Raw genomic sequence first — 26,573 nt, forward strand, 5'->3', positions numbered from 1 at the left:
AGATTTCACAAAGAATATTTTTAATTTTTTATATACAATACTTTATAAGAATAAAAATTTATATTTATAATGATTCATAATAAAAAATTTTTTCAATAATTTTATTTAATTGAACATATTAGAACATTAAAAATTATTGATTTTTAAGGTTTAATTATAATAAAACAAAGTATTAGAATACATAATACATTTAATTATATAAAGTACACAAATGAAAAACTCATAAAATTTACATACCAAAGAATTTTTACAAATAAGTGAAACAAACTTAAATTGTATGTTATGAAAATTATCTTAAACATTTCTTTTCTACGCGGGGAAAACAAATATTTTAAAATTGATTTTTTATATATTATTCTCCTAAAAATAAATTTCATAGTTTATTTTAATATCATTTTGTATATGTTTTCATACAATTGAATTTTGTAAAATTTTATTCTGTATTAAAGCTGTTAAAAAATTCTTTAATTTAATGATCAAAATATTTTGTAATACAAGATAAGTAAAAATATCAAATTCCCCATTTTATATACACATCAAGATAGAAATTCTTTATATTTTTTAAATAGAAATTAGTAAGCAAAAAATATCGTTTAATGAATCATATAAAAAATTATAAAACTTAATAAATTGAAATATACTTTCTTAATTAATAGAAAATTTAATTGAAATATATCTTATTTTCTACAATTTAATTAGACAATAAAAATTTATACAATACTATTCAATGAAAATATTTAATATTATTGAGAATGCATTTTGTACATTTCATTTTAAACTGTGAAATTAAAAAAAGGCAATATTATTTTTTGTCTAATTTTTTTAATGTAATACTTTTGTGACATAGAACAGTGTTGAATTTGAGAAAAATACAATATTTTCTTTTAGTTTAAAAATCTTATTACGATGTTCTTTGCCTAGAATGAAACTATCGATATATAAATATAATGTACATGTGTTGTTCTTGAGTGTAGAATAAAAACTGAAAGAATGCCTAGCTCGATGCATGTACTGTGGTAGAATCAGCAAAATATTGTTTGTAATACAAATTCACTAAATCCTCGTGTCAGTCTTATTTAAATCTAATGTATAGATGTTTATCACTATATTTTAATGAAATATTGTGTACATATCATTTTCCAAAAATTAAATTATTAGGATCGGTTAACACAAATACAAACATACGCGGTATATATTATGTACACAAAATGAATTTATTTTATCCTATTCTTCTTACCAATAAGGAAGCAATAATCTTTTTACCTCTTATTTCATACCTCACACAATCATTATAAACAACTCGGTACTTTTCATTTTGTCTTATCGTAGCCGTGTAAAAAGTACATTGCCTGCTTACTCTTCTATAGTGGATCTCCTCTTATTAAGTTTAGTTTATAGACAAATTAAAATAATCTTAATGTTAAAAATAGGGACAAGTTATCTTTTAATAGTCCCAAGCGATGAATGAGAAACTTGATTGTTCCTAATATATCTGTATTTAAATTATTTCCTATCATCTTTTGCTTTCCCATTTGCACAAAAATATTACGTTACAATATGTCATCGTAAGGCATATCATCGATGTAATCATCCATACATTTGAAATAATCATTATGCTGTATTTATATTTATGTCAGCATATAATGTTAATATCTTTCAAACGTACTATGTTACAAAATTGCCTTACGTTGAACAACGTAACGTACTAACAGTAAAAAATTAGTGATAAATAAGATGAAATGAGGAAAGAGACCAATGTGAAATATGAAGTATTTTTCACTTTGTACAAAAGGGTAAACGAGAGATGGAAGAAAGCATTGTGTACCTATATATATATAATATATATATGTATATATGTTTGCTTTTGTTGTCTCCATAATACAGATGTATTGCTAGACGCAAAATATGAAGCTATTACAGTTTTTGTCGTGACTCCTGATGATTCATTTTATTTTGCGGCAGTAGTCTGCGTTGTTGAAAATCTTGCTGAAAGTGACGTGGTTTAATGGAATGATGATTTAACGAGTGATGAGATAGGAAACCTGAAAAGAAGAATAAATATTTAAATGTTTATTATATTATTTATATAATATTTATATCATTACGAATATCTTTATTATGGAACCACATGAAATCATTGATAATGCTCAACATAAATGACACTGGAAAAGGAAAAGAAAGGTTGTTGAATTTATAGATGTCAGGAAGCTATGATGACTCACCAGCGGTTACAATGCGAATTGCATTGCGGTCGCAATGAATGATTTCCATTAATAGGGTTGGTGCCTTTGGTTCTGACGACCACCTCCCCTCTGCTTTCCGCCGTAGCCTGAGCCTCCTGAAACAATATCCACGATGTACGTTAGTCCAGCAACTTGGATATATCTCTCCGCTTTCTTCTTCCCGTAGTTTTTTTCTTTTCTTTTTTTTTTTTTTTTTTGGAGAAATTAGAAAAGATTAACTACAAAACGGTTTATTTGTAGAAATTACCGCACGCACACTTCTATTAATAACAGAATAAAGTACGAAATAATATATATAGATATACAGACTAACGTAATGGATATAAAACTACGAAGAATCTACATAGAGGCTACAGGCTAAGGTAGTAAGCTGCAAGGCTGCGTTCTGATTCATACTCTCCTTTTCTCCTTACACATTTCTGGGATCTGCATATGCTGAAATACTGAAATCTTCATATTGCTACACATGTATGTATATTTAAAAAATTTTAACTTACTTAAATAATTTACAATTATTTTGCTAAGACTTTATTTTAAACTTATATTAATAATTCTTATATACTATTATCAAAACATAATTTAATATATCATTAATATTATAATTTAAATTGCTTTGAATAACCAGAAATGTTTAAGGTTAAGGACGTGAAAAATGAAAAAGATGAAATGAGTTTAGTATCAGCATGAAAAATAATTTTTAATTAATCATTAATTTTAATTTTAATTATTTTGTGTTGTATGCACAAAATATATAATCAAATAATATCCTATATATATATTTTTTCAAAAAAATATCTATAAAAATACACATTTCATATACAAAAAAAAATATACAAAAAGATATATTCATATACAAAAAGAAATATAATAGTATATCAGAATATTAATTTTAAATCTTAAAAATGAAAAATTTTAAATAATGAAACCTTTTTTTAATTTATACTTCTATATCATTAGTGATATTATAACAATTAAATATTTGATTATATATTGAAGAGATGTGTAAAAAATATATTTATTTATTTAAAATAAAATACTAGCATTTAAATTAAGCATAAAGATTTAAATTAATTCAAATAAATTATGAATAATGTATAAATTAATATATTATAGCCTAAACTAATTTTTTTTCTATAATTGTATTATTTTTTTTTTTAGTTTCATTTGTGAATATAAATTATGAATTTATATGCATTTTTTATTTAAATTAATAAATATTTTTTGTGCTTACAAATTTATTATTAAAATTGTTAGATAATTATGATACTATTAAGAACATATTAAAAAATATTTGTATGTATAAAAAAAATATCAAATTATATAAAATATTTCAATTACATATAAATTTCTGAAAAGTGGTTAAAGAAATTAGAATAAATAGATATTAATTCATAAATAATATAGTAAGAAAAAAATAAAATAAAAATGTTATTAAAAATGGTATAAAAGTAAAAATAAAATATTTGTATACAGATACACTTAATAATATATATTCATAACTGCTGAAAATTTATTCTTATTAGTATCGTAACTATAAATGTAAAAATTTCATATGCTCACACGTACATGTACACACATACTTAAGAAAGAAAATAAAGGGAAATGATGAAGGAAGAACATAAACAAAAATAAGATGCAAAGTAGTATGGTTGATGAAAAATATTTGATGAATGAATGTGAATTTAGAAATTGGAATTTTGCTAATAAAGTAGAGGACACGTTTGGGAATACAAAATAGAGAAGGAACGCTAATGCGTACCTTTACCGCGTGCACCACCGCGCCCACCACTGTAGCCACCATCGTAACTACCACCGCCATAGCCATAGCCGTCTGCGTTTCATGGAACACACGGTATAAGAGACAAATGGGGTCAGTATAAACCGGCAATTGTGCTTTTATAGAATAATATATCTATGATAACAATAATAATGATCGCCGGTGTACAATATATTTAATACATAATATATGTTAAATACAATTATATAAAAAAAAAATTATTAAATTTAAATTTTAGTATTAAATATTTCTTCTTATAAAAATATATAGTTCAAATTATATTAAATCTATATATTATATGAATTTAAAACAATATTCAACAATATTCAACAATATTAAGAAATAATCTTATCTTCCAAAGGGTTTATTGTTTGCACATTTAATATGTAATACTAGTGCAGAGGCTGTTCATAAACTTATGTATCGAAAAATACTATGATTTTATTATACCGTTAACATGAAGTGGCATGCACTTAAACTTCTTATGACGAAAAAGTTTAGTGTAATAATTTATAATTATTTGCCACAGTCCCAGGAAAAAAGTGTGTGCAGGGTCGAACACGCAAATAGATATATATGTAAGTTTATCGTGGACTTGCTATTGTGTTTTTAAAGATTTATTTTTATTTAATATATGTAACAGAAAATAATTTTATAAATGATAATGTAAACAATATTTTTTCATTTTTTTTGTTTTCTCTTATGAAAAAAGAATCATACTAAAAACAATAAAACACAATTAAAAAAAAAATCAAACACAATTATTGCAAGTATTGATAATTATTATCATTTAAAGAGTGTGTTAGTTTTATGAATGAAGTGGTTATGTGAAATATGTGAAAGCATGCACATTAGGATTACGTGGCAGGACTTGAAAGCAAGGATTGGAGGTTTAATATATCATATCATACGACATTGTCCTGTATAAGTTTTGCTTTTATGTTCTCCACACATTTAAAGTTCACATATAACTATGTTACAGTGACTATATGTGTTGAAGTTAGCAAGTCTACAGAACTTAAGAGTTATGATAGTAAATATAATAAAAGAATTTATTTCATGGATTCATTGATATTAATCAATGAACATATGAAATCAATACTTTTTGTGTAATATTTTATTAATAAAATGATTTATAATTTTTGTATTGTAATAATTCTTAATAAATATTAAGAATTAAAGAAATAACTTAAAGAAATGATTATAAGATGCAAAACTGGAAAGAAGATTAATAGGACAGCATTATTTTCTTCTTTATATGTATTATTTATATATATGTAAATGACATTTTTAATTAATATTATTTAAATTATCTATATGTTTATTTTTATTTTATGAATGTATTTAATGAAAACAATCAAGATTTGCATTTTTTACTGGTTTTCTTTCTAGTTCTGCATATTATATTAATTAAATATATACAAAGAAATTAAATTTTTAAAGAATGTTAAAGAATTATAATCTTATTTATCTTCACACATTCACTGTTACATATTATATGATATCCTGCTTTCCTGAATTTAATGTCGTTCATATGTATGTGTGTATATATATGTATATATAAATTAAATATTAATAAGGTATTAAAAAATTTAACTTAGGAAATTTGTTAGAATTAATAAATTATTTGATCACAGCTCAAAAACAGCCAACCCTCTGGAAGTAGAGGTTTATCTTTCGGATTATGTTATTTTTTTTAATATTATACATCATATACTATACATTATTTTTATAATATAAAAATATAAAATATATTTCAAAACAAAAGAACATAATCCGAATGTAGTTCCTATATATCTGAGCTGCTGGTTTACTTTCTTAATTTTATATTAAATTATATAATTTATATTTATTTAATTATATTTATAATTAATTTTTCAATAATACTTAAAATTTAATAATATAAATAATATTAAAAACAAAGATTCCGCTGATTTATCTGCAAACCAGCACTCAATTTGCAGTATTAATCGTATCACATTAATTTTATATCATTTAATATAATTTATACTAATTTATATAATATTAAATTAATATTATACTATACCAAGATAAATAATTTAAATTTACATAACATAAATAAAAAATTTTCTATAAAATTTTACTTAAAGAAAAATTTTATAGGAGGTATGGATAATTAAAACTTCGTGTCAGGTAATTTTGAAAACCTTATTCAAAATTTGATCATTATTTTTTAAAATTCGTCCCATATGTATATAGCTCAAAACATTTATTGAAAAGATAAAAAGATTTATTTTTTTTAATATTAATATTTCGTTATAGTTTTAATCTAACATTATTTATTAATATTATTAATTTAAAATTATTAAATCAACCATAAAAAATTTAAATATTTAAATAATTAAATATTAATAAAATTTAAAATTCTAAAATATATAATAATAATAATAATGTATAAGTTATATCGTATTTTAATAAAAAAACAATATATTACATTATATATATTCAATATTATATTAAATTAAATTATAAATTATAAAATTATATTATATTAAATTATAGTTAATAATAAGAATTTATTTTGAAGTTACTTTATATAAAATTTAGGTTTATGTATAATAAAAAAATTATTATATATATAATTCATCAAATTGATATTAAATTTTAAAAGTTTTAATGATTTTAAATATTAATAAAAATCTATATTATTTAAGATATTAGAAAATTAATGAAATGCATAAAGAATAAAATAAATAATAAATAAAATATAATACTTGTAATAATTATGTTATGTTGTTTGCCAAATACATTGGGACGGTAGCAGCAAAAAATCATCTGCTACTGATTATTAGAAAAAAGTGAAATTAAATTCAATATAATCCTACACAGCGATAAGCGCGTGTAAGTTCTTTTAATAATAATCAATAAAATTACCGTATCCACTGTAGTCGTAACCACCATAGCCGCCGTACCCACCGCCGTAATAATCGTAGCCTCCTCCGTATCCATCATAGCCACCGCCATAACCGCCTTGTCCGTAACCGCCGCCATAACCTCCTCCGTATCCACCTTGGCCCCAACCACCTTGACCACCAAAACCACGTCCTCTACCTCCTCTTCCGCCACGGCCGCCTCGACCACCAGCACCGCCACGCATACCTCCCATGCCATCTGGTTTTGGTGTTGCTTTTTTCACATCAACCTATTTAATTTATTCGAACATATTAATATTTTTTTCTATGTAGTTTTTTTTAGAATCAATTAATTCATTTATCGATGTTACACGTACTTCTTTACCATTGATTGTCTGCTTAGGTGTTTTCAATAATTCATTTACTACTTGTTCAGATTCAAAAGTAATGAAGCAAAATCCTTTCCTTTGGTTCTTTGTCTTGTCAAATGGCATTTCCACTTCGACAATCTACAACAAATATTTAATTTCATTATTCTATTTATTCTAAAGGATAAATGAATAATTTTTATAATAAAAAAAATTAAAATATTTACTGTTCCAAATTGAGAAAAGAAATTTTTGATATCATCATCCGACAATTCCGTCGAAAGACCACCAACAAAAATTTTACCATGTCTAGCCTTTGCTTTCTTAGGATCGACTTTCTTATTATTAATTACATGGTCACCAGCTGCCATAATCTAAAATATAAATGATTTTTATAAAAAATTTTTTTTTTACAATCTTAAGAATCTCCGAATAATTTTTTTTCAGAAATTGGAATATCTTCAAATGATTTCAGTAGCAGAACTGGTCATAATTATCATCATATTAATCAAATATTGTTTTTATACAACTTATTATTTCATAATTTTACCTTATCTAACGATTCAGCTTTCGCAAAAACAATAAAAGCGAATCCCCGCGATCGTCCCGTATTAGGATCTGTTTTGACATTAATGCTTTCAATATCACCATATGTACCAAAGTGATCCCTTAATTCCTCTGAAAATTAACATGCTTATTTAAAATTTTAGTAATTAAATTTATTAATTATTTACACCGTTTAATTTTTATGAAAACTCAGTATTAAGTTTGATCTCATATGATTGATATCATCTGAAGGTGTCCTAAGTAAAATAACATCATAATTTATAAATAATATTATACAATAATAATATTATAATTTTTAAAATAAATAAATAAAAAATACTCACTGTCTGTAGTTTCCCAGCTTAATCCACCCACAAATAATTTCCTATAAAAAATAAAAATGTTATGATATTTGACTTAAATCAATTGTGAGAGAATTTTTTTTATATAAAGTATTATATATTGTCGAACATCTTTTAAAGAATTTAAAGACTAAAAGAAATATAAAATTAGTTAGTTATCATTTATTAAATTATAAGTTCGCATTAGATGAAATAAGATGGAAATAGTTTGACGCTGTAATGGAGACAATCATACAAGATTTTACTTCATATTGCATTTAGAATAAACTTCAATTGCTTATAATAACTTAATATATAAGTCTTAATCATTTTTAAATATCAAAATTTTTTTGATTTTTTATAATTAACTCTCTAAAGATGTTCCACAAATACATATTAGAAAAATTTAATAAAAATTATACTATATAACTATACATTTATAAATAATTTTTAAATGATATTTATATTTTAATTTTTAATTTTAATTAAAACAAAATATTTTTCCAGTCATAAAATTATTAGAATTTAAAAAGCATGCTTTTTGAATTCAAATATTTATTATTATATACAAATATAAAAAACTAAATTAATAATAATAATAAAAAAAATGTACCTATCATTTAAAGAATCCTGATTACCCCCGGTTGACCTGCAAAGCAATGTAATATATTTTATTATAATGATCTTTGAAATTTATATAAATATTTTAAGGACTAAGTTTGAAGCAAAAATTTAAATTTTGTTACAAATTATTTCCATTTATATTTGAAAAAAGGAGTTTGACTTGACCCCTGGAAAAATTAGAATATAAGTTAAAATATTAAAATTTAATATTGACAATATATAAGAGATGCAATAGATCAATAATATATTATTTGGAAAAAGGGCTGGATAAACTTTTAAAAGACATTTTGGTAAGGAATTTTTTCAATAGGTAATGTACGTAATTTATTAAATGCTTCTTATGTATATAAATATATAATATATACTCATGTATATATAAATCATGTAAATTTAATCTATAATCAATTAAGTGACCTACATTAATGTCTACTTTAAAATTTGGAAGAATAAATAATTTTGCGAGAATAAAAGTATCTTAATTTGATAGTTATGTATTATTAATAAGGACATAAAATTACCTAGAATAAATGAACTCACTGATATAATCTTATTATATGAAAATTATGTTTGTCCTTAATAAAAAAAACAGGATTATGAGAAACCATGAGAAGACTGCTTTGCACACCACATAGACCTTGATTTGAACTTCAGATAAATATATTTATCAACAAAAATTAAAGGAAAAAACTTGGAAAAAAGTAGATATGTAAAAATTAACGCATTGAGAGAGCAAAGTACTTTTCACGATGTTCATGTGAACCCGAACAATAGTTATAACTCCAGTTGACATACAGCTGCTCCTAAAGGAAATAAAATTTATCTTTTCCAAGTTGAACTCTGACTGCTGATTGGCCCAAAGAATTGACATATGGTAGATAGACTGCAACTCTATTAAAAAGCTAAAAAAATTGTTTCCATATTACAAGTTAATGATGGTCACTTCTTGATATTTTTTAAATATCTATATGCACATAATATTTTGTTTATTTATAGTATATTTATATATGTATAATATTTCTCTCTTTTTGTTTATTCATCAGCAAAATATTATATTTCAAGTCCTGATATGCTTTTCAGCCTTTTCATACACAAATATAATAAGCTGCAATTTTTCACTTTTCTGGCAGTGTGATGATAGTTGTCTGTACTTAGATTGATCTTTTCATATATCATCTAGGGCTGGTGATAAATACCGTAGGCACCAGTCACTCGCCGGTAATCAGTTGTTGGTCGGGTCACGGTTAGCCGGTTGCGAGCCGCCCGCCATAATCGCACTGGGTCGTTTGCCACCTGCAGATCAAGCCACATAAACTGGGTTAATGGCATTCCGACCTATAGGAGTTTTTCGCATTGGCCCTAGTGACTCTGTGCTTTGATCACGCCCAAACAGCATTGACATCTGATCAGAAATTACTCTACGCGTGACCCAGCAGGCAAGTGTGTGTCTGTGCGAGACTTATTGATCTGACGTAATTGACTCGACTTCCAGTGCTTGTGTTGTGACGAAACATGACGGACTTGAACTTGAAGTAGACTTCTCACAATAATTCAGACTCAGAAGTCAATCATAAGGCTTCACGGTTCAGTTCACAGATCCCAGGTAAGCGTACATATTGTCAATCATGAAGAATTGACTAACCAGAATTCTGCTGCAATGAATCAATGAGGAAGACTCAGCTGGCCAAAAATGCATTTCAAAGTTTATGCTCTATAAAAATATTACAATTATTATTTGCGTAATGTGTAGAAATTTTTATCATTGATGAAATAACTTCTTTTTATCATTTACAAAACTAGAATAGAATTAACTAGGAAGGAGAGCAGAAATAAGGAGTTTACACAAAATTACAAAATTTTAAACAGATAAATGTATACCTCGCAACAACAGCACTTATAAAGTTAAAATACTTATTATTCATATATGTATATAGTTACCTTATTATAATTTTGCAATAAAAAACATGCAATATTTACTTTTGATTTTCTCTTTTTACTGTATAATAGACTGATATAATAAACAAGGAAATGCCAGTTTTAAGTTATTTTTTGTTACTTCATACATATATATCACATCCTTTAACACGCATTTGTACTTCTAGTATTTGGGTGAGAGGAAGCATACCTCCAAATTTTGTTTTATGTATGATAATGATAACATAATTTTATATTTTATCTATCATTTATAAAATTTTTTAATAGATATAAAAACTATATATTTTAATAAATTTGAAGGTTACATCTTCTTCCCCAGTATCAATTCAAGTAGTTCTACAAGTTACAATCTAAAGTAGCTTACCCATATTGCAAAAAGATACCCCATACTATATAAGAGTTTGTGATAATCCAAAGCTGTAGGGATATAAAGAAAAAAAAAAGTCGAATCCCTTAGGTATAGAACTAAAAATGCTGTGATAGTAGAAGAAAGTAAAAACGAACGTATATGCGACATTACAAAATATTTACATAGACTGTGTCCGTACATCAACATTGACATCTAAATTCGTCGATGAGCAAATCGTCCAGCTTGAGATCTCGTTACGCTGAAAAAGGGGAAAGGCAAAGTGCTCTGCCCTACCACCAAAAATTCTTATAATCTATTAATAATTCTAATAAACATCACGACAATTCTAAATAACCAAAGATCATTACGCATTACCCTCCCTGAATAATCTATATACTCATTACATTTATGATATATTATTTAATGTTCTGATTTGATGCATAAATGCGTGTTGTGTGTGAAAAACACGAGGACGTGATACGATGTATTAGTGACAAAAAATTTAAAAAAAGACGTGCCCAAGCAAAGCGTATCAAATCTATATATAAAATTTCTTGATTAAGCATAAAAATTTATTTTTTCTTTATAAACTTTACAACAATGCGTGGGCGCGCCCTTTCTGAACTTGCGGCCGGCATTCCTTTCAATTTGACCGACTCACTTCCTTTTATTGTTATTTATTGTTGGTTTTAGAAAAAATGATTGATACCTAGGATTTCTTTATACTGCAGCAATATAAAAGAAGTTAACTGCAATACTAGGAACGCTCGCTTTAGAATTGATGGGAACGGATTAATTTTTCGGGACCTCGCGCATCCGCCATTTTGTCATCGCGACAATCGTATCGCACAAAGCAACTCTCGTTTGGAAGCTTTATATTCCCGCGCGTTCTAAGTACCAAGTGAATCGAAATCGATAATTTTGTAAAACGACGTTTTATTTAATCACAAGATCGATATTAAAGATGAAAAGGGTTACCTTTCCTCTTGCGATTCTTGGCCATTTTCTGCGGCGTCCCCGCCGCCGTTCTCTGCTTCGCCGTTCTGCTCGAAGTTTTGATCGGCAATATCTTCGCTGAAGTCCTTATTCTCCTGATCGGCCATAGTTTATTATATTTTATTTTTATTATTTTTATGAAACACTTAAAACACAATTATAAATCGCGTTTTAACGTAGTAATTAAATACACTACACGAGCTAACAACACTCTCACGTCCGTACTGATCGGCCGCCGAATGGAGAAGGGAGAGGTACGACTTGCGCTCAGTTTGACTCAGGAGATTCCGCGCAAAGCATCATGGAATCTCTTTTACTTCCCCCATAATAGGTATCTGAGCCAATCAGATTTCATCATGCAGTACCGTATCTTTAGTACATAATACCAGGTTAGTTAATAATTTTCAAATATGTTATATTATTTATAACAAACTTTATACAATTATAAGAAAAAGAAATTAATATTTTTTTCAGAGAACATTGTTTATTATAATTACTTTTTAATTTTTGATTTCTAAAACTTTTTCTTAAACTTAAAAATAATAAAATAAAATTAAATATAATTTTGAAAATTAAAAATAATAGTTTCTATTATCAAAAATAATATGATTAACATTAAATAATATTTTTTAATAAATTGGTTCCTTATTTTATTTATATGTATAATTAAGTATTTTAATAATTATTAAGTAAAAAAAGATTTTGCTTAGAATACAAATTATCATAAAAAATTTAATTTCAAGAAAACGAATTACCAATAATTTAAAACATTGTTACGCTCCTATTATACCAATCGATGTTGCCGAGTATTTTAGTGATGTTAAGGGGCAATAGTGAATATAATGGCATGTATACGAAAATTTTAGCCTTGTGTGGAGAATGGAGCGAAAATGTAGAGCCAATAAGATTCGTGGTAAATGCTAAGTAATATATGCCAGCCAATAAGAATTCAGAGAAGATCCAGCTCCATTCAATATCATTTCCCAGAATTCTATGCGCATAATTTCTAAGAAATCAATAAAATATTGTTTCTAAGTTAATTTTGATATAATTATTTTAATAATTTTGTATTGTTATATTTTTATTTTTACTATTTGAGTATCAATGTTTATTAAAATGATTAAGTAAAAATGAGATTTCATTTTCATGTTGATGTCTAATAAAAGCGGGAAATATTTACCGTTGATTCAGCGTTCTCATTGTAGACGCTAACAGTTGGCGCTAGTATCAACCTAGATGTCGTTGTATGTACTTCAGTCATTCAATGATATAAAAATATACTGTGTAAATTTATATATCATAAAATAAAATTTTTAAATAATATTAAAATAAAATATTTATTATCAATAAGGAAATTTTTTCGTATTTTAAATTCTTTATATATTATTATTTACTCTTTATTGTAATAATAATTACAATAAAATGTCCTTATTATTTGATGTTTATTTATCCTATCAAATTTAATTAAATATTTTATTTATTTATTTAAAATATTTTTCTTTAATATTTATAGTCACATAACTAACAAATAATCAAATGATTGAATTTATATTTTTGAATGGATATTTTATATTTTTATCAATTAACGTTTGTTTTTTGTTTATAAATGGAAGTATAGTTCGCGAATTGTAAAATTTTTAGATAGAATAAAATTTTTGTAATGATATAATTTTTGAATATTTTCTCTTTCAATTATCGAAATGCCTGAACAAAAGGTAAAGTCAAATTTTTATTATTTATTTTTTATAAAATAAGAAAAAATGTAAAGAAAAATACTTTTATTTTAATTTATTTTAATTTTTCATATCTAATAAATAATCCATAGATTTTGAGGCTACAAGATGTTTGGCGTACTTGTAATAAAATACGAGCAGCAATATTTCGCGTGGGTTTTAATTTATGGGACTTTTACAAACCGTTAGATCCTAATAATAATTCTTTGATTTCAGGTATAGTATAATAATAATATAATATGATATGATATAATATAATATAAATAATAGTATAATATAGTATAATAATTTTGAATTTTCATTTTTCATTTTAATTTTTATAATCAATTTTTTCCATATAACATTTTTAATTATATTTTTCAATTGCATCATATTTTTAAAATTATCATATTAAAATTTTATATTATTCAATATTATATTTGTATTTTATTATTGATTTTTAACAGATATGTACTTAGTATTTACCGACATTATATAATGAAGATTGTAAATTTGAATATGAACTATATAATGTTATTAATACACAGAGTCAAAATTTATTTCGGTATTGGCTGGCCCACTGAAGGATCAAATTGGTTTATCTGACAAAGAAATTTGTGACTTAGCCGATTATTTTCGTGTTCAAGATGGTCGAATATTTTATACACAGTTTTGCGAAATAATTCACAATAGTGGTATGATTAATTTAAATTTTATAGAATGTTAGATAGTTAGTAAAATATTAAATAAATTTAAAATTTTCTTAATTATGTATCATTTATGAATATTTAAAAAAATTATATATATATATATATATATATATTACAAATTTATTACAAACTATTATATTATGTGTTATATGATACATAAATAATTATATTATTTTATATATTTTATTATTCACTTAAAACAAATAATTAAAAATAAAGTAAATAGTAAAATAATGAGAAAGTAAATTTCGAAAATTTGAATATATGGTAAGAATTTGTATTTATTCAACATACCTGACTCGGTACCGTTAAGTGAACTCATCGTTGGGACAAAATTTATTTTCTCTCATAAATATTAGTATTTGACTATCTATTATTTTTTCAATGAATTTTCAATGAGTGACACATTAGATAAAAGAATTAAATAAAAAGCATAATTTTTTCCTATAGTTCCTGAATTTGATAAAAACAAACCACTTGTAACTGGTTTGGAATGGGAAGATCCAGAACATGTAAATCAATTAAGTGCAACGGAATTCCGAAAATTATGTCTTATACTTACTCAAATTGCCATTCTTATAAACAAAAGAAAACTCATATTAAGGCCTTATTTCCAAGATTACGAATTAGTATGTAAAAGATAATTTTTTTATTATTAATAAAAAAATTAATGCATTTTATATCTCTTATATTTTTATCTTTGAATGATAAATATTGAATGACATATATTTATTACTTTCCTTTTTATCTAGATTTCAAAAAATGCTGGAACTGTAACTTTCACGCATTTCGGACGAATCCTAAAATTTTTAGGCATTCTTCTTGCTTCCGAGGAATTTTGTTTGCTTGTAAAAAGATTCGCAAAAGATGCTTATACGATCAATTATGTGGCTTTCTTAAAGGCGATCGACGAAGTTCAATCGTATTTTGATAAACATCAAATGCTGGCTCTTGGTGGAGTAATATTTTATCTTGCATATTTTACGAATACTTATTTTTGTTTTATTATTCATCACTAAAGATTAATTTATTTTATTGACAATTAAATCGCAAAGTGAAATTATGATAATATTTTATTTATTTAAAAGGAGTTTCTTGATCAATTTCCTGGTCGAATTATCACGGCTGAATTACCGAAGCTTCCGAGGCCGGAAATTGGTAGAGTTATACCAAGCAAAGTATTTGGAAAGCAAGCCGTATTTCATCCGGTGATGGAAGAACAAAAAACTACAATGCCTTTGATGGAAATAATTCAACGTATTCAAAGACATATATTAGAAAATCGAATACGTATTTCGGAATTTTTTAAGGTGACAATAATAAATTTGTAAATAAAATTTTTAATATTATATAAAATAATATAATTTTAGTACAATAAAAATCTAATTTTCATACTTTTAAGATATTTTTTTTTATAGTTTATATGTGTACAATTTATATTAATACATTAGAATTCATACTTGAAATTTGTTTATCTCATAGATAAACAGTGTATCAAATAGTAAATAAATAATTAACGGTTATAATTGATAATAGGATTTTGATCCTCTGAATGCGGGTAAAACGACAGTTTCTAACTTCAGGAGAGGATTGGATGGTCTTCAGGTTTCAAGTTTGGGACGTCTTTATCTTGCGGAAACGGAAATTAACGCGCTTATTGCGCTTTACAAAGATCCGAATGATCCAGATCGTGTATGTTGGCGTACATTTGAAGATGACATTGATAAAGGTATTTTTTTTATACACTGTGCGATTGATTTATTTTTTTTATTTTCCGTCCCTGTTTCATTTGCAGTGTTTACTGTGAAGGAACTTGAAAAATTACCAAATTTGAAGGTTGAATCACCGCCAAAAGAAATAGAGGAGTTAAATCGGAAAGGAACTTCAGATTGGCAATGCCAAGAAAAAAGCAAAAGAGATCTTTGCGAGGAAACATTATTGAAAATTCGGTATCGTGTCAATGAAAGACGAATTTTGATAAAACAATTTTTCAAGGATTACGATCGGTATGCTTAATTTTCATTTCATAACATATACATGCACATTATTAAAAAAATAGATTTTTTATGTTTTTAATTAATTTTTAGGCATAATAAAGGTCACGTGTCGCGTTCACAATTACGCCAAGTTTTAACGACTGCTGCTATATTACTTTCTGAAGAAGAACAGTTTGCATTAGAGCAGAGATATAATAATGATTTAGGCTTCAATTATAATTGGTTTTTAAAAGAATTAGAAGCTTTGCCAATTGAGGAACCTTTGTATCACTCTATGTTAAAAGAAAAAAGATTGATAAATGCTGAAAAACCGCCATTGGTACTCACAGATGATGAAACAAATATCCTTTTAATTTTAGCCAAAATTAAAGCGAAAGTTGTGCGCGAAAGAATAAAGGTAAAGCATAAAATGTGAATATATTTATATTCTTCCTTTATATTCAATATTTTTACTTTCATGGGAAGGTTATCGAATTTATGCGTCAATATGACGTACATAACGAACATGTTATAAAAAGAACAGAGTTTCTGCGAGGGCTGGATCAACTACGTTGTAATTTGTCTTGCACAGAAATGGGAACTATTATGGACATTTTTCAATCACCTTTAAGGTACAATATATGTTATATATATACATTTAATAGATATACATATGTATATATATATATATTTTAAATAAATAATCAAATTATCTTAAGATAATATATTTTGTATAATCAATGATTATAAATATTTTAACCTCTATGTTTTCAAGATTACAATTATAGTTTCTAATAAAATCGATTTAATTTTTCAGATGTTTACAATATTTGATCAAACGACATTAAAATATCGTTTAACAATTTTCAATATATTATTTTTCTTTTTGCAGGCCAGATTATGTAGATTATGTCAAATTTGGGGAAACGGTTGAAGAAGCTGTTACCACGGGAAGTTTAGAAAGGGCTCCACTTTTAGTGCCTGTGCAACACGTGCCTTCAGAAGCTTCCCCTAAAACATTCTTAAATTTCGAGGAAAGACACATGGCAACGGTGGCAATAGACAAATTAAGCAGATTACACCAACCAAACCTCGAAGAATTGTTCAAGGTCTGCAATTATACAAACACTATACAACTATACAACTATTTAAAATCTTTAGATTATATATTTAAAAATGAATTAAATATCAGATAATTAATATTTCATAATATTTATTAAATGCTTAAATATGAATGGATATAATTTTTTAAAATAATTTTCATTTGAAATTATATATCTTTATACGCACATATATATAATTTTTCTTAAATTACAGAATTTCGATAAAGAAAATATTGGTACAGTCTCAAAAGAAAGTTTGATGAAAGCCTTGTCTATTAGAGGTATGCTAGAATTAATCACTATTAGAGAACTGGATGCTATGCACAAATGTTTTTCTATACCAAGAGGTGGTCGTTTAGAAATCGATTATCGAGCATTTTTGCGTGCTTTATCTTTAATGAAAGAGAACAGAAGATATATGCCCTTCTAAGTTATTGTGTTTATATATATATTTATACATATAAGTTTTATTATAAAATAAAAATTGTGTTGTTGTATTATATTATACATGTAAAATATTTTACGTGAATAAATCAGATTATGTTGTCAATTCTTATATATATATATATGTATATAGTATAATGAAATATCAAATTTATGGTTAATATCATATTATTAAATTATATGTATATTTTTATCATTTTTATATTATTTTTTTAAAAATCTAAATACAATTGATTTTTCTAATTTTTATATAAATACATTATTAATATATTTATTTGTAACTATATTAAAAATTATTCGATTTAATTATTGTATTTTGTTTTTGTTTCAAACTGTTTCTATGAAGTAAGAATGTTCCAAATTTATCTATTTGAAATATTTTACAAAATTTTTTTAAATATCTTTAATATATATAGTTATAATTTGAAGCGAATTTAGAAGAATAGCTTAAAAATTTTGAACATTATTTTTTCTTTAAGCTATACCTGCCATTAATGCTACGAAGGGACAATAGAAACTTTCTTTCTTAAAGTGAGGGATTAAATATCCGATCCCTTGGACCTTGGATATTTGATTTAGCATTAGTAAACTTCTAGTTCTACCTGAGTTACAAATCCGTTTGTTGAGTATATTTTAACCAATTTTAACGTTAACATGTACTTTGATTACTTTGTTTTTTTTACATTTATTTATAGATAAAAGATCTTTTATGGATTATCCGACGAATAAAAAAAAACAACTTTGAATTTTTTTTTAGTTACGTTTAATTTTTTCTTTTAATCGTTTAATAATAAACTGTGTTAAATGTTATTTATTTTAATAGTTAAATATTATTTATGTTATTATATATAATATTATAATGTTAAATATTATTTATTTTAAATATTATATATATCATCATAAATATATTTAATAGATCACATATTTTTTTTTATTTAAATTTGAAAAGTAAGTAAAAAATTATTATTAAAATAAAGATGTTATATGTTAAAAAGATGTTATATATTTTGATTACTTATACTGTTTTAAAGATGCAATTAAAAATTATTACAATGACAATATTTTTATTATTATTATTATATAGAAAAAGATAAAAATATTTATATTGTATAAAAATTTAATTAAATAAATTTTGTTAAAATTTTTTATCAATAGATTAGACAAAAAATCATTAAAATTAAATGAAATCAAGCACATAATTTTCTAAAACAAGTATAAACAAGTATAAATCAAATAGCGAGAAAAAGATAAAAATCAACGCCATCTCTTAAATGTTCAAATTATTTCTTCAAATATCTCTTTAAAGGAGGATAAGATAGAATAAGAATTTACTATTAGCTCCATCTGTTATGTAATACATCTGTTAAAAATATTTTTGATAATTTTCAAGAGATGGCGCTGGTAGTAAATTCTTGTTCTCTCTTGTTCTTATCCTTTCTTAAAGATATATTTGTTGACGTTTAAGAGATGGCGTTGATAGTAAATTCTTACTTTTTTATCCTCCCTTAAAAATACTTTTGATACTCAACAGATGGCATTGATACACAATTCTAATCCTATCTTTATCTTTTTCTAATTATTTTCTGTCCTTTCTTTATGTGTTTCATTTACGGCATTCTAGAGATGGCGCTGATTCCCTAATTTTTATCATATCTCTATCCTTTTCTTGTCATTTATTCTCCTTGTCTATACTTACTCCATACATGACTATAGACGAGGATGTAGAATATAAGTACTTTCATCATTTATCTTTCGAGATTACAATGTATCTTAATGTTTGATATAAAATATATAAATATATATTATATTTATCGGCTTTATAATGTATTTAAGATGATATATATTTAATTTTTTCTTTTTCAAATTAATTTGTAGCATAAAATATTTGAAAAAAATTTGAGAAGAAGCTTTGTTCCCATATAACGAATCTAGTCCAATCTATCCAATTATGATTTCATAAAATAAATATATTATTAGAAGATAAAAATTCCAACTCTTCTCTTATACTTTATAAATCGAACAATCATTTTTCTTCCATACCATAAGAGGAATATCCATCTTCGTTAAATATTATAGGAAAAGTTCAATTTTTTATGATTCTTTTCAATCTTCTATAATAGCAAACCTCTGTTCAAATCTTTCACAATACTGAAGTTGAGTGAAATCAGGATTTTTGAAAAGTTATTTTATAATTATTATGGAATCGAAATACGATATTGCACAATTTTTCTCCCAACGACAAATCCTCCCATTATCCGAAATATTTTTTCTCGTCACGGTAAATTATGTTTTACGTGTTAAAATTCGCCTCGCATGGAGGACGTGGAGGTAATTAAGTGGAGAAGCGGGGTCCTAGAGGTTGTGTAAAAAGACGCGGAGGTCAGAGCTCGTGACCCACTTTGCCCATCGACAACTACTTCCTACTTGGAGAACATCTTGTTCTTCCCTTGTTGAACGTAGCAAACGTAGGCAACCTTTGCCTCGAAGAAATATTACTTTAGAAAAATCGTGTCGAGCGCTAATCGAATATCTTTTCGAGAACTTTAACGGCCATCGATCATTCAGAATTAGACGTGGAGCTTCCCTTTTCGAGCTTTCGATCTAATAATGTTCTTCTAATCCTGGATTAATATCGCTCTGTCTCTGTCAATACAATATCTTCATCTCGCTTTATCTAACCTTTATCTAAAATTAAATTATGCTTATAACTTAACCTCATTCGATATTTTTGTATAGAATGACATTAATCCAATTTTTTAAAATTTAATGTCAATTAATTCGATCAATGATAAAAAAAACATTTTGTAATATGATAGATGGCAGTGAAATCGTTTCATTTTTGCGATATATAGGAAATAATTATGGAAATATTTTATTTTCTTTTTGTCTTATTGTTGAACAAAGAACAAGAATGTTATTAAGTATAATTAATTAAATATTTGAATTATGATATTTATTAATTACACTAAATATGAAATTGAAATTACACGAAATAATTATATACATATTTTGAGAGATTGACGAATTCATGGTGTAAAAATTCGACTAATATATCTTTAATTAAGGATGTGTTAAAATCATTGGGATTTAAATATATATTTGGTAGAAAATTTTATGTGAAAAATTTTTACTCATGATAATACTGACGCTTGCTTAAATTACACATGGTTGTAATTATTATAATCATTTCTAATTGAAAGTAGATATATCTTAACCTCTTTTCTCATGTTTCTCCTGTTGCCATTTTTGTACAGAAATTCCCATAACCAATTCTGCGTAATCTTTTCGTACTTTTAATGATTTATGGTTTTATAATCATTTAGGTCGTGCACAGTCTCCTATAATTAGGGATGAAATTTAAAAAATTAGATTTCATTTGATAAATTAAAAATTATTTAGATAGTATAACATTTTTATAAATTTTTAATAAATTTGGAAAATATTTTTAAAATATATATGTCTATTTATAACATTTCATTTTAAAATAAATATTTTCATGAATCATGAATTATTTTGAAATTTATTAAAATATTAATTTATTATTTAGAAAAAAAATGTAAGAATTATATTATCATTAAAGTATGTTTATGAATTTAATTAATGTAAAATTTTTTTTTATAGTCATAATTATAAATCTGATAACTATATAATATAAAAAATTACTAAAAATTAATAAAATATCAATAAATCCATTAAAAATATAATCAATCATACGGAATTTAATAATATTAAATTTATTTACTCTAAATTTAATTTAAATTTTTATATCCTTCCTATCTTTTTCTAGGTTCTACAATTTCAAAATGAAATTGATCTTTGCTCTTCATTGCATTTACCTAATTGTCACTTTCGTTGACGCTCAAGTGCCATTACAGCCACTAGGTGATCTTCAAAGTCATCTCTCGAAAAATTAATGCCAGAATGTCCACCAATCGAAATTACAGAAAATCAACGCAGAAAAATAATTTCTCTGTCTCATTCCATTTCTAATTGTTTACAGCGCGTTGAATGCAAAAGTTCAAAAAATCTTCGATATCGATTAATTTCAAATAAATCGTAAACATATACTTTTTGTACAATTTATTTAAAGATAAAACTAACTAAATTTATTAAAATTAATATATATAAATTACAATTTATTAAAAGCGATCATTATTATTATTATTTTTAACTTCAATCATTAGTAAAAAATATCGTTATTATTTGCAAATCAAAACCTTCTATCTTACACAAGAACGAAATATTATTATAACAATTTACAATATCACGAAAGCATTAGAAGATTATTTTACAGAGAAATTCAACCTAACCTAAAAATTCTGATTTTAACTGAAACTTTGTACACATATAGAAAAATAATAGATAAAGCAATTTCGTATACAATTTCATCTAGAAATTATTTTTTGACAATAGATCATATAATAAATCAGCTTCACCTCTTTAAATAATAATTTCGACAAAAATTAAAAGTAATAAAAATTGTTCAAATACTTTCACAAGCAATTTTATTCAATACTCACTTTATTCAATTCTTAAAAATCTTATCTCTTGCATACATCTCTTGTTACGTAACAAATCGAATCCTATTATCTCTATTATTCCTTTTCCTTCAACAATTCCAACTATAAACACAACGATCCGTAACGAAGGAAATTTATTAACAACGCTTCCTAACTTACAAGCGTACGATAAGTACGCTAGCATGGGGTTACGATTCGTATCTTGAAACAGAACACCCCTTTCTACGTATGGGCATCGTGCATGGCCCAAGAGCCATGAACTCTCGAATCACCCCTCGAATCACCCGGTTCCAGCGTATCCAGTTACCACGTTTCGGGGTGCACGTGCCTTGTTGTTGTCGTCCGGTGCTTCACCTGACACGTGGCAATTTTCAATTCCTGTGACGCGGGCTGCTTGACTTTTTGATGTGACACTTGACAGAGGAGGTGACCTCGCTTCAACCCTCCTCCTCCCTAAAAAGGGCCACGTTTTTTTATGTTTTTTTTTTTTTTTAATTAGGGCGAGATTGAGGGAAACGATATAAGAAATTTTATATCGGGGCACACACAGAATCGTAACGAGTTTTTCTTTTTTTTTTAAAAAGATGGAAATATAAGAAAATATATGGTGATCGAATATGTATTAGTAATTAAATAGTAATAAATTAGTATGTAGAGAAAAAAGTATAATGTGAAAGAATGGGATGTTGAATAAAGGTTAAAGTTTTTTTTAAATTAATCAATTTGCAAGTGTTGCATAAATTGTGTATTGTGTACGATTTGGAAAATTTGTTTTCATTATGTTTGATGAATAAGTATATATTTTGAAAAATTATATAGAAATATGATTGGACGAAAACAAAACTTTTAATTACTAATTTGTTTATCGTTGATTTTTATTTTAGAGTGTTAGGGATAAAGTAATGAGCAAGCATCTGGAATCTTTTTCCTGGATTTATAAGTAGTAATAGGTTAAAAAAATTGGATAGGATTATATAACGAATTCAGGTTTCGACTATTAAAAAGAATATTCTGATTCAACAAATAAAAATAACATTGAATATAAAATTTGAAATAGAATTCATTTGAATTTCGAACCATCGATGTTCTCTCTTCTAATGCTTGGAACGGATACTTCAAAATTTCGAAAAAAATAAACACGATTTCAATAATTAAACGTTTCTTTACGTTTATTCTGCACATACTACGTAATCCTGACTATTCAATTTCAAATTAAATTCTAAATTTCCATTCACTACAATAAAGAAAATTTGCTTACATTTTGTCGCGAATAGAAATGGCGGTATAATGAAACAATAAAAACACAATTTTCAGACATTCGAATAATAGACGTTACATTAAAAATCCGTCTCCATTTTGTTAAGCAATTTATTCGCGATATTACAAAATTCTCGTTTAACAAAACGTTCGTAATATTAGAATTATTATTCAGAGCTTTTAAATTAAAATTTTATTTCCACCATTGTTAATAACAGGAGAACTCAGTCAGAAATATTATTTCGAAATAATCTAAAACGAAACAATTCGAACAATGGAGGTTCCTACTTTTTAACAATATACTTTAATACTTTTTAACAATCCATGTTGCAAGTATTCCACGATCCACGATAAAATCGGGTTTTCGGGGATGTATATAAGGGATGGAGTGGGTATATAACGTATGCAAAAGGCGAAGGTACAGTTTTCAGATTTTGAAGAGAGTGGGTCAAGTGGTATCGACCATGCAGAGGCAGAGAAGAGATATAGGAAGATTCGATTTCGCGATTCATTCTCTGCCTTCATCTTTGTTTAGCCTGGCTATATTTGCTTTTCGACATTGTGTCGTCGGAGACCACAGAACCATAAAGACAGACTATGCTATATTTGTCCATACTTTGGCTCTGTTGGCTTACAGCACGGTGCAATTCGTTGCTCAACCATTAATAGCTTTTTTCTCAGTTTTTTTTCTTCTTTTTTTTTTTTTTTTTTCGTTCGACACATTGAACAGCAATTGTCTCTTGCAGGAGGAGGAATGAATTTCGTCGACGAAAGTCGTACATCAATTTGGACGCGAAATGATTCATATTCGATGATTATACGGTTAACGGTTCTATTTGGAACTTCTTTCACTGAGTTTACCTCGTAATTATGCTATTGATGAATTTATGCTACGTTATGAGAGAGTTCTTCGAGAACTAGATTTTTTTTTTTCTCTTTCTAAATTATCCATTGTTGTGAAGATTTATGAGAGATTATGCTCGTTCGAGTAATGAGAAATCGAAGGATGATGATAAATCTTGGTAATGAACCGTTATATTCTATTTTTAATATTCTGGAATTAATCGTTTGGAAATAGAGTGAGTATGGATACGTAATTTTATCAATTATGAAATAAACGTTTCTTGTAATATATGAAACATGATACACGGTTAAAATTTTGTTATTAGTGTAGATTACGAATTTTTATGCAAAATCAAATTTATGTGAACGAGTAACTAAAGAATTTGAGCTTGACTCGTCTTACTTTACATATCATGTGTATATTATATTTTGAATATTTTTGATGTTGATTTTTGTAAATTTTTTAAAATTTTGCATAATTATTCTCAGTTTAATTATTAGATTTACAGATTCGTGTACTCATCATTTGATCGTATGTTTAAAAAAGGAGAAAGGAAGCGTGATTTCATTTAATTAAGATAAATTAATCAATATTCAACAGAAAACTCTTTGATATTTTTTCATCATGTTTACTTTTTGATTCTTTTTGTTAGCAGAAAAAAATATCTTCACCCATTTTATCTTATCCTCTTTTCTATTACTTAAAATAGATAATGTTTAATCAATTTTATTTTCCTCGTTATATTTTTAAAGCTTTCAATTAATGTCATGCACATTATTTTCGTTTCCCAAAGAAACAAAAAAAAAAAAAAAAAAATTTGAAACTTCACTCCCATTCGATCACTTTATTTCGAATAATTCGATCGATTCATTCATATCGTTATAATAACGATTATCATATAACGTGCGTTTTACAGTGTTTCGTTTACGAGGTCATACGCCTCTTCACCTTCATTGACGCGTCCCTCGACCATTACCTTCCTACGTGTACGCGCAGTCTCACCTGGAGGACCCGTACAGCTGATCAATGACGCCTAACTTGCTTATTTTGCACATCAACGGTGTAATTCACAAATAAAAAAGACGTTTAATTTTTAGGAAAAAGAATTTTTCCATAAAAAAAGGACGTAATCCGATATGATTGAACTCTTTAAAAATTTAAAAATTTCCAATATTGGAAATTAGAAACGTTATCGTTGCTTGAATAAATATACAAAGACATAAATATTTAAAAGAATTTTTTTAAACTTTCTAATTCCTTATATATTTTCTAAACTAATTGAACCATCCATCCAAAAATCCAACTTTTAATTTCTCATCTACTTTCATTACAAAAAAAATATAATAATCATATTTCATTAAAAATACACACATTGCACACACATCAAACAACTATATACCATATACCTTTCCCTCAAACTCGACCAGCCCCCCACACCGTGATCGAGAAAATTACAAAATACCTCATTATTACGAACACACCACCACCAAACTGTCAACCAAACAATCTATCAAACAAATACAAATCTTCTGCATCTCATCCAAACCACTTCCTCTTCCACACCATAACAACAATTATCCCAACTCACCTTCATCCCAAAACCCCCTTAGAGATACCTGTGTTCCAGACGGCTTCCGTCCAGGTGGTTACGCGTGGACCAGAAGGGGAGCCCGCGACATTCGAGGCGCAGGCTCGCGAGCCAGACTCCGCTCAGTCCACGCCCCCCCGGCTTCGATCACGTCAGGGGTGGTTGGAGAGGAGCGAGTGGTGGTGGGCGGTTGACGGAGAGAGGTTGCGTGGAGGAAGCGAGACAGGAGGGTGGGTCGCGCCCCCCGTGGGGCCGCGTGACGTCACGAGGGCCGAATCAATATCAACGGAGCCATACCTTCGACGCCGGTCCTTGACTACGAGAGAGATACAGACCCGTTCAGTACGGGGTGGCCTCCACGACCGTTAAC

The 26,573-nt window shown here is 26.3% G+C and overlaps 2 protein-coding genes and 1 non-coding gene across 9 annotated transcripts; 1 reads left to right on the plus strand and 2 right to left on the minus strand.

Annotated features, from left to right (window-relative positions):
• Positions 1–1,196: 1,196 nt before the first annotated feature.
• LOC122719028 (RNA-binding protein squid) lies at positions 1,197–12,293 on the minus strand. Of its 7 annotated transcripts, none has more exons than XM_043944536.1 (10): positions 12,032–12,291; positions 8,762–8,797; positions 8,152–8,192; positions 7,812–7,939; positions 7,489–7,635; positions 7,271–7,402; positions 6,958–7,183; positions 4,003–4,074; positions 2,223–2,338; positions 1,957–2,042 (listed from the first exon to the last, which is right to left on the minus strand). In XM_043944536.1, the coding sequence occupies exons 1-9, from the start codon at positions 12,154–12,156 to the stop codon at positions 2,271–2,273; spliced, it is 975 nt and encodes a 324-aa protein (XP_043800471.1). In that variant the 5' UTR covers positions 12,157–12,291; the 3' UTR covers positions 1,957–2,042; positions 2,223–2,270. The 7 variants fall into 7 exon arrangements, with proteins under 7 accessions (XP_043800468.1, XP_043800467.1, XP_043800470.1 ...); XM_043944534.1 differs by having other exon boundaries at positions 6,916–7,183; positions 12,032–12,290; XM_043944533.1 differs by lacking the exon at positions 2,223–2,338 and having other exon boundaries at positions 1,197–2,042; positions 12,032–12,293.
• On the minus strand, positions 7,702–7,769 carry LOC122719097. The gene has a single exon (XR_006347499.1). It is a non-coding gene; the product is annotated as a small nucleolar RNA snR61/Z1/Z11 (small nucleolar RNA).
• Positions 12,294–13,749: 1,456 nt separating the features above from the next.
• LOC122719052 lies at positions 13,750–18,094 on the plus strand. Its single transcript, XM_043944579.1, has 12 exons — positions 13,750–13,764; positions 13,875–13,998; positions 14,310–14,456; positions 14,922–15,100; positions 15,224–15,430; positions 15,560–15,781; positions 16,008–16,200; positions 16,267–16,477; positions 16,559–16,865; positions 16,934–17,079; positions 17,340–17,556; positions 17,765–18,094. Exons 1-12 carry the CDS (start codon positions 13,750–13,752, stop codon positions 17,978–17,980), a joined length of 2,184 nt encoding a protein of 727 aa, XP_043800514.1. The 3' UTR covers positions 17,981–18,094.
• The last annotated feature ends 8,479 nt before the right edge of the window (positions 18,095–26,573 follow it).

The sequence above is a fragment of the Apis laboriosa genome, unplaced genomic scaffold, assembly GCF_014066325.1.
Source record: "Apis laboriosa isolate Shangri-la unplaced genomic scaffold, ASM1406632v1 scaffold69_cov144, whole genome shotgun sequence".
Lineage (NCBI taxonomy): Eukaryota > Metazoa > Arthropoda > Insecta > Hymenoptera > Apidae > Apis > Apis laboriosa.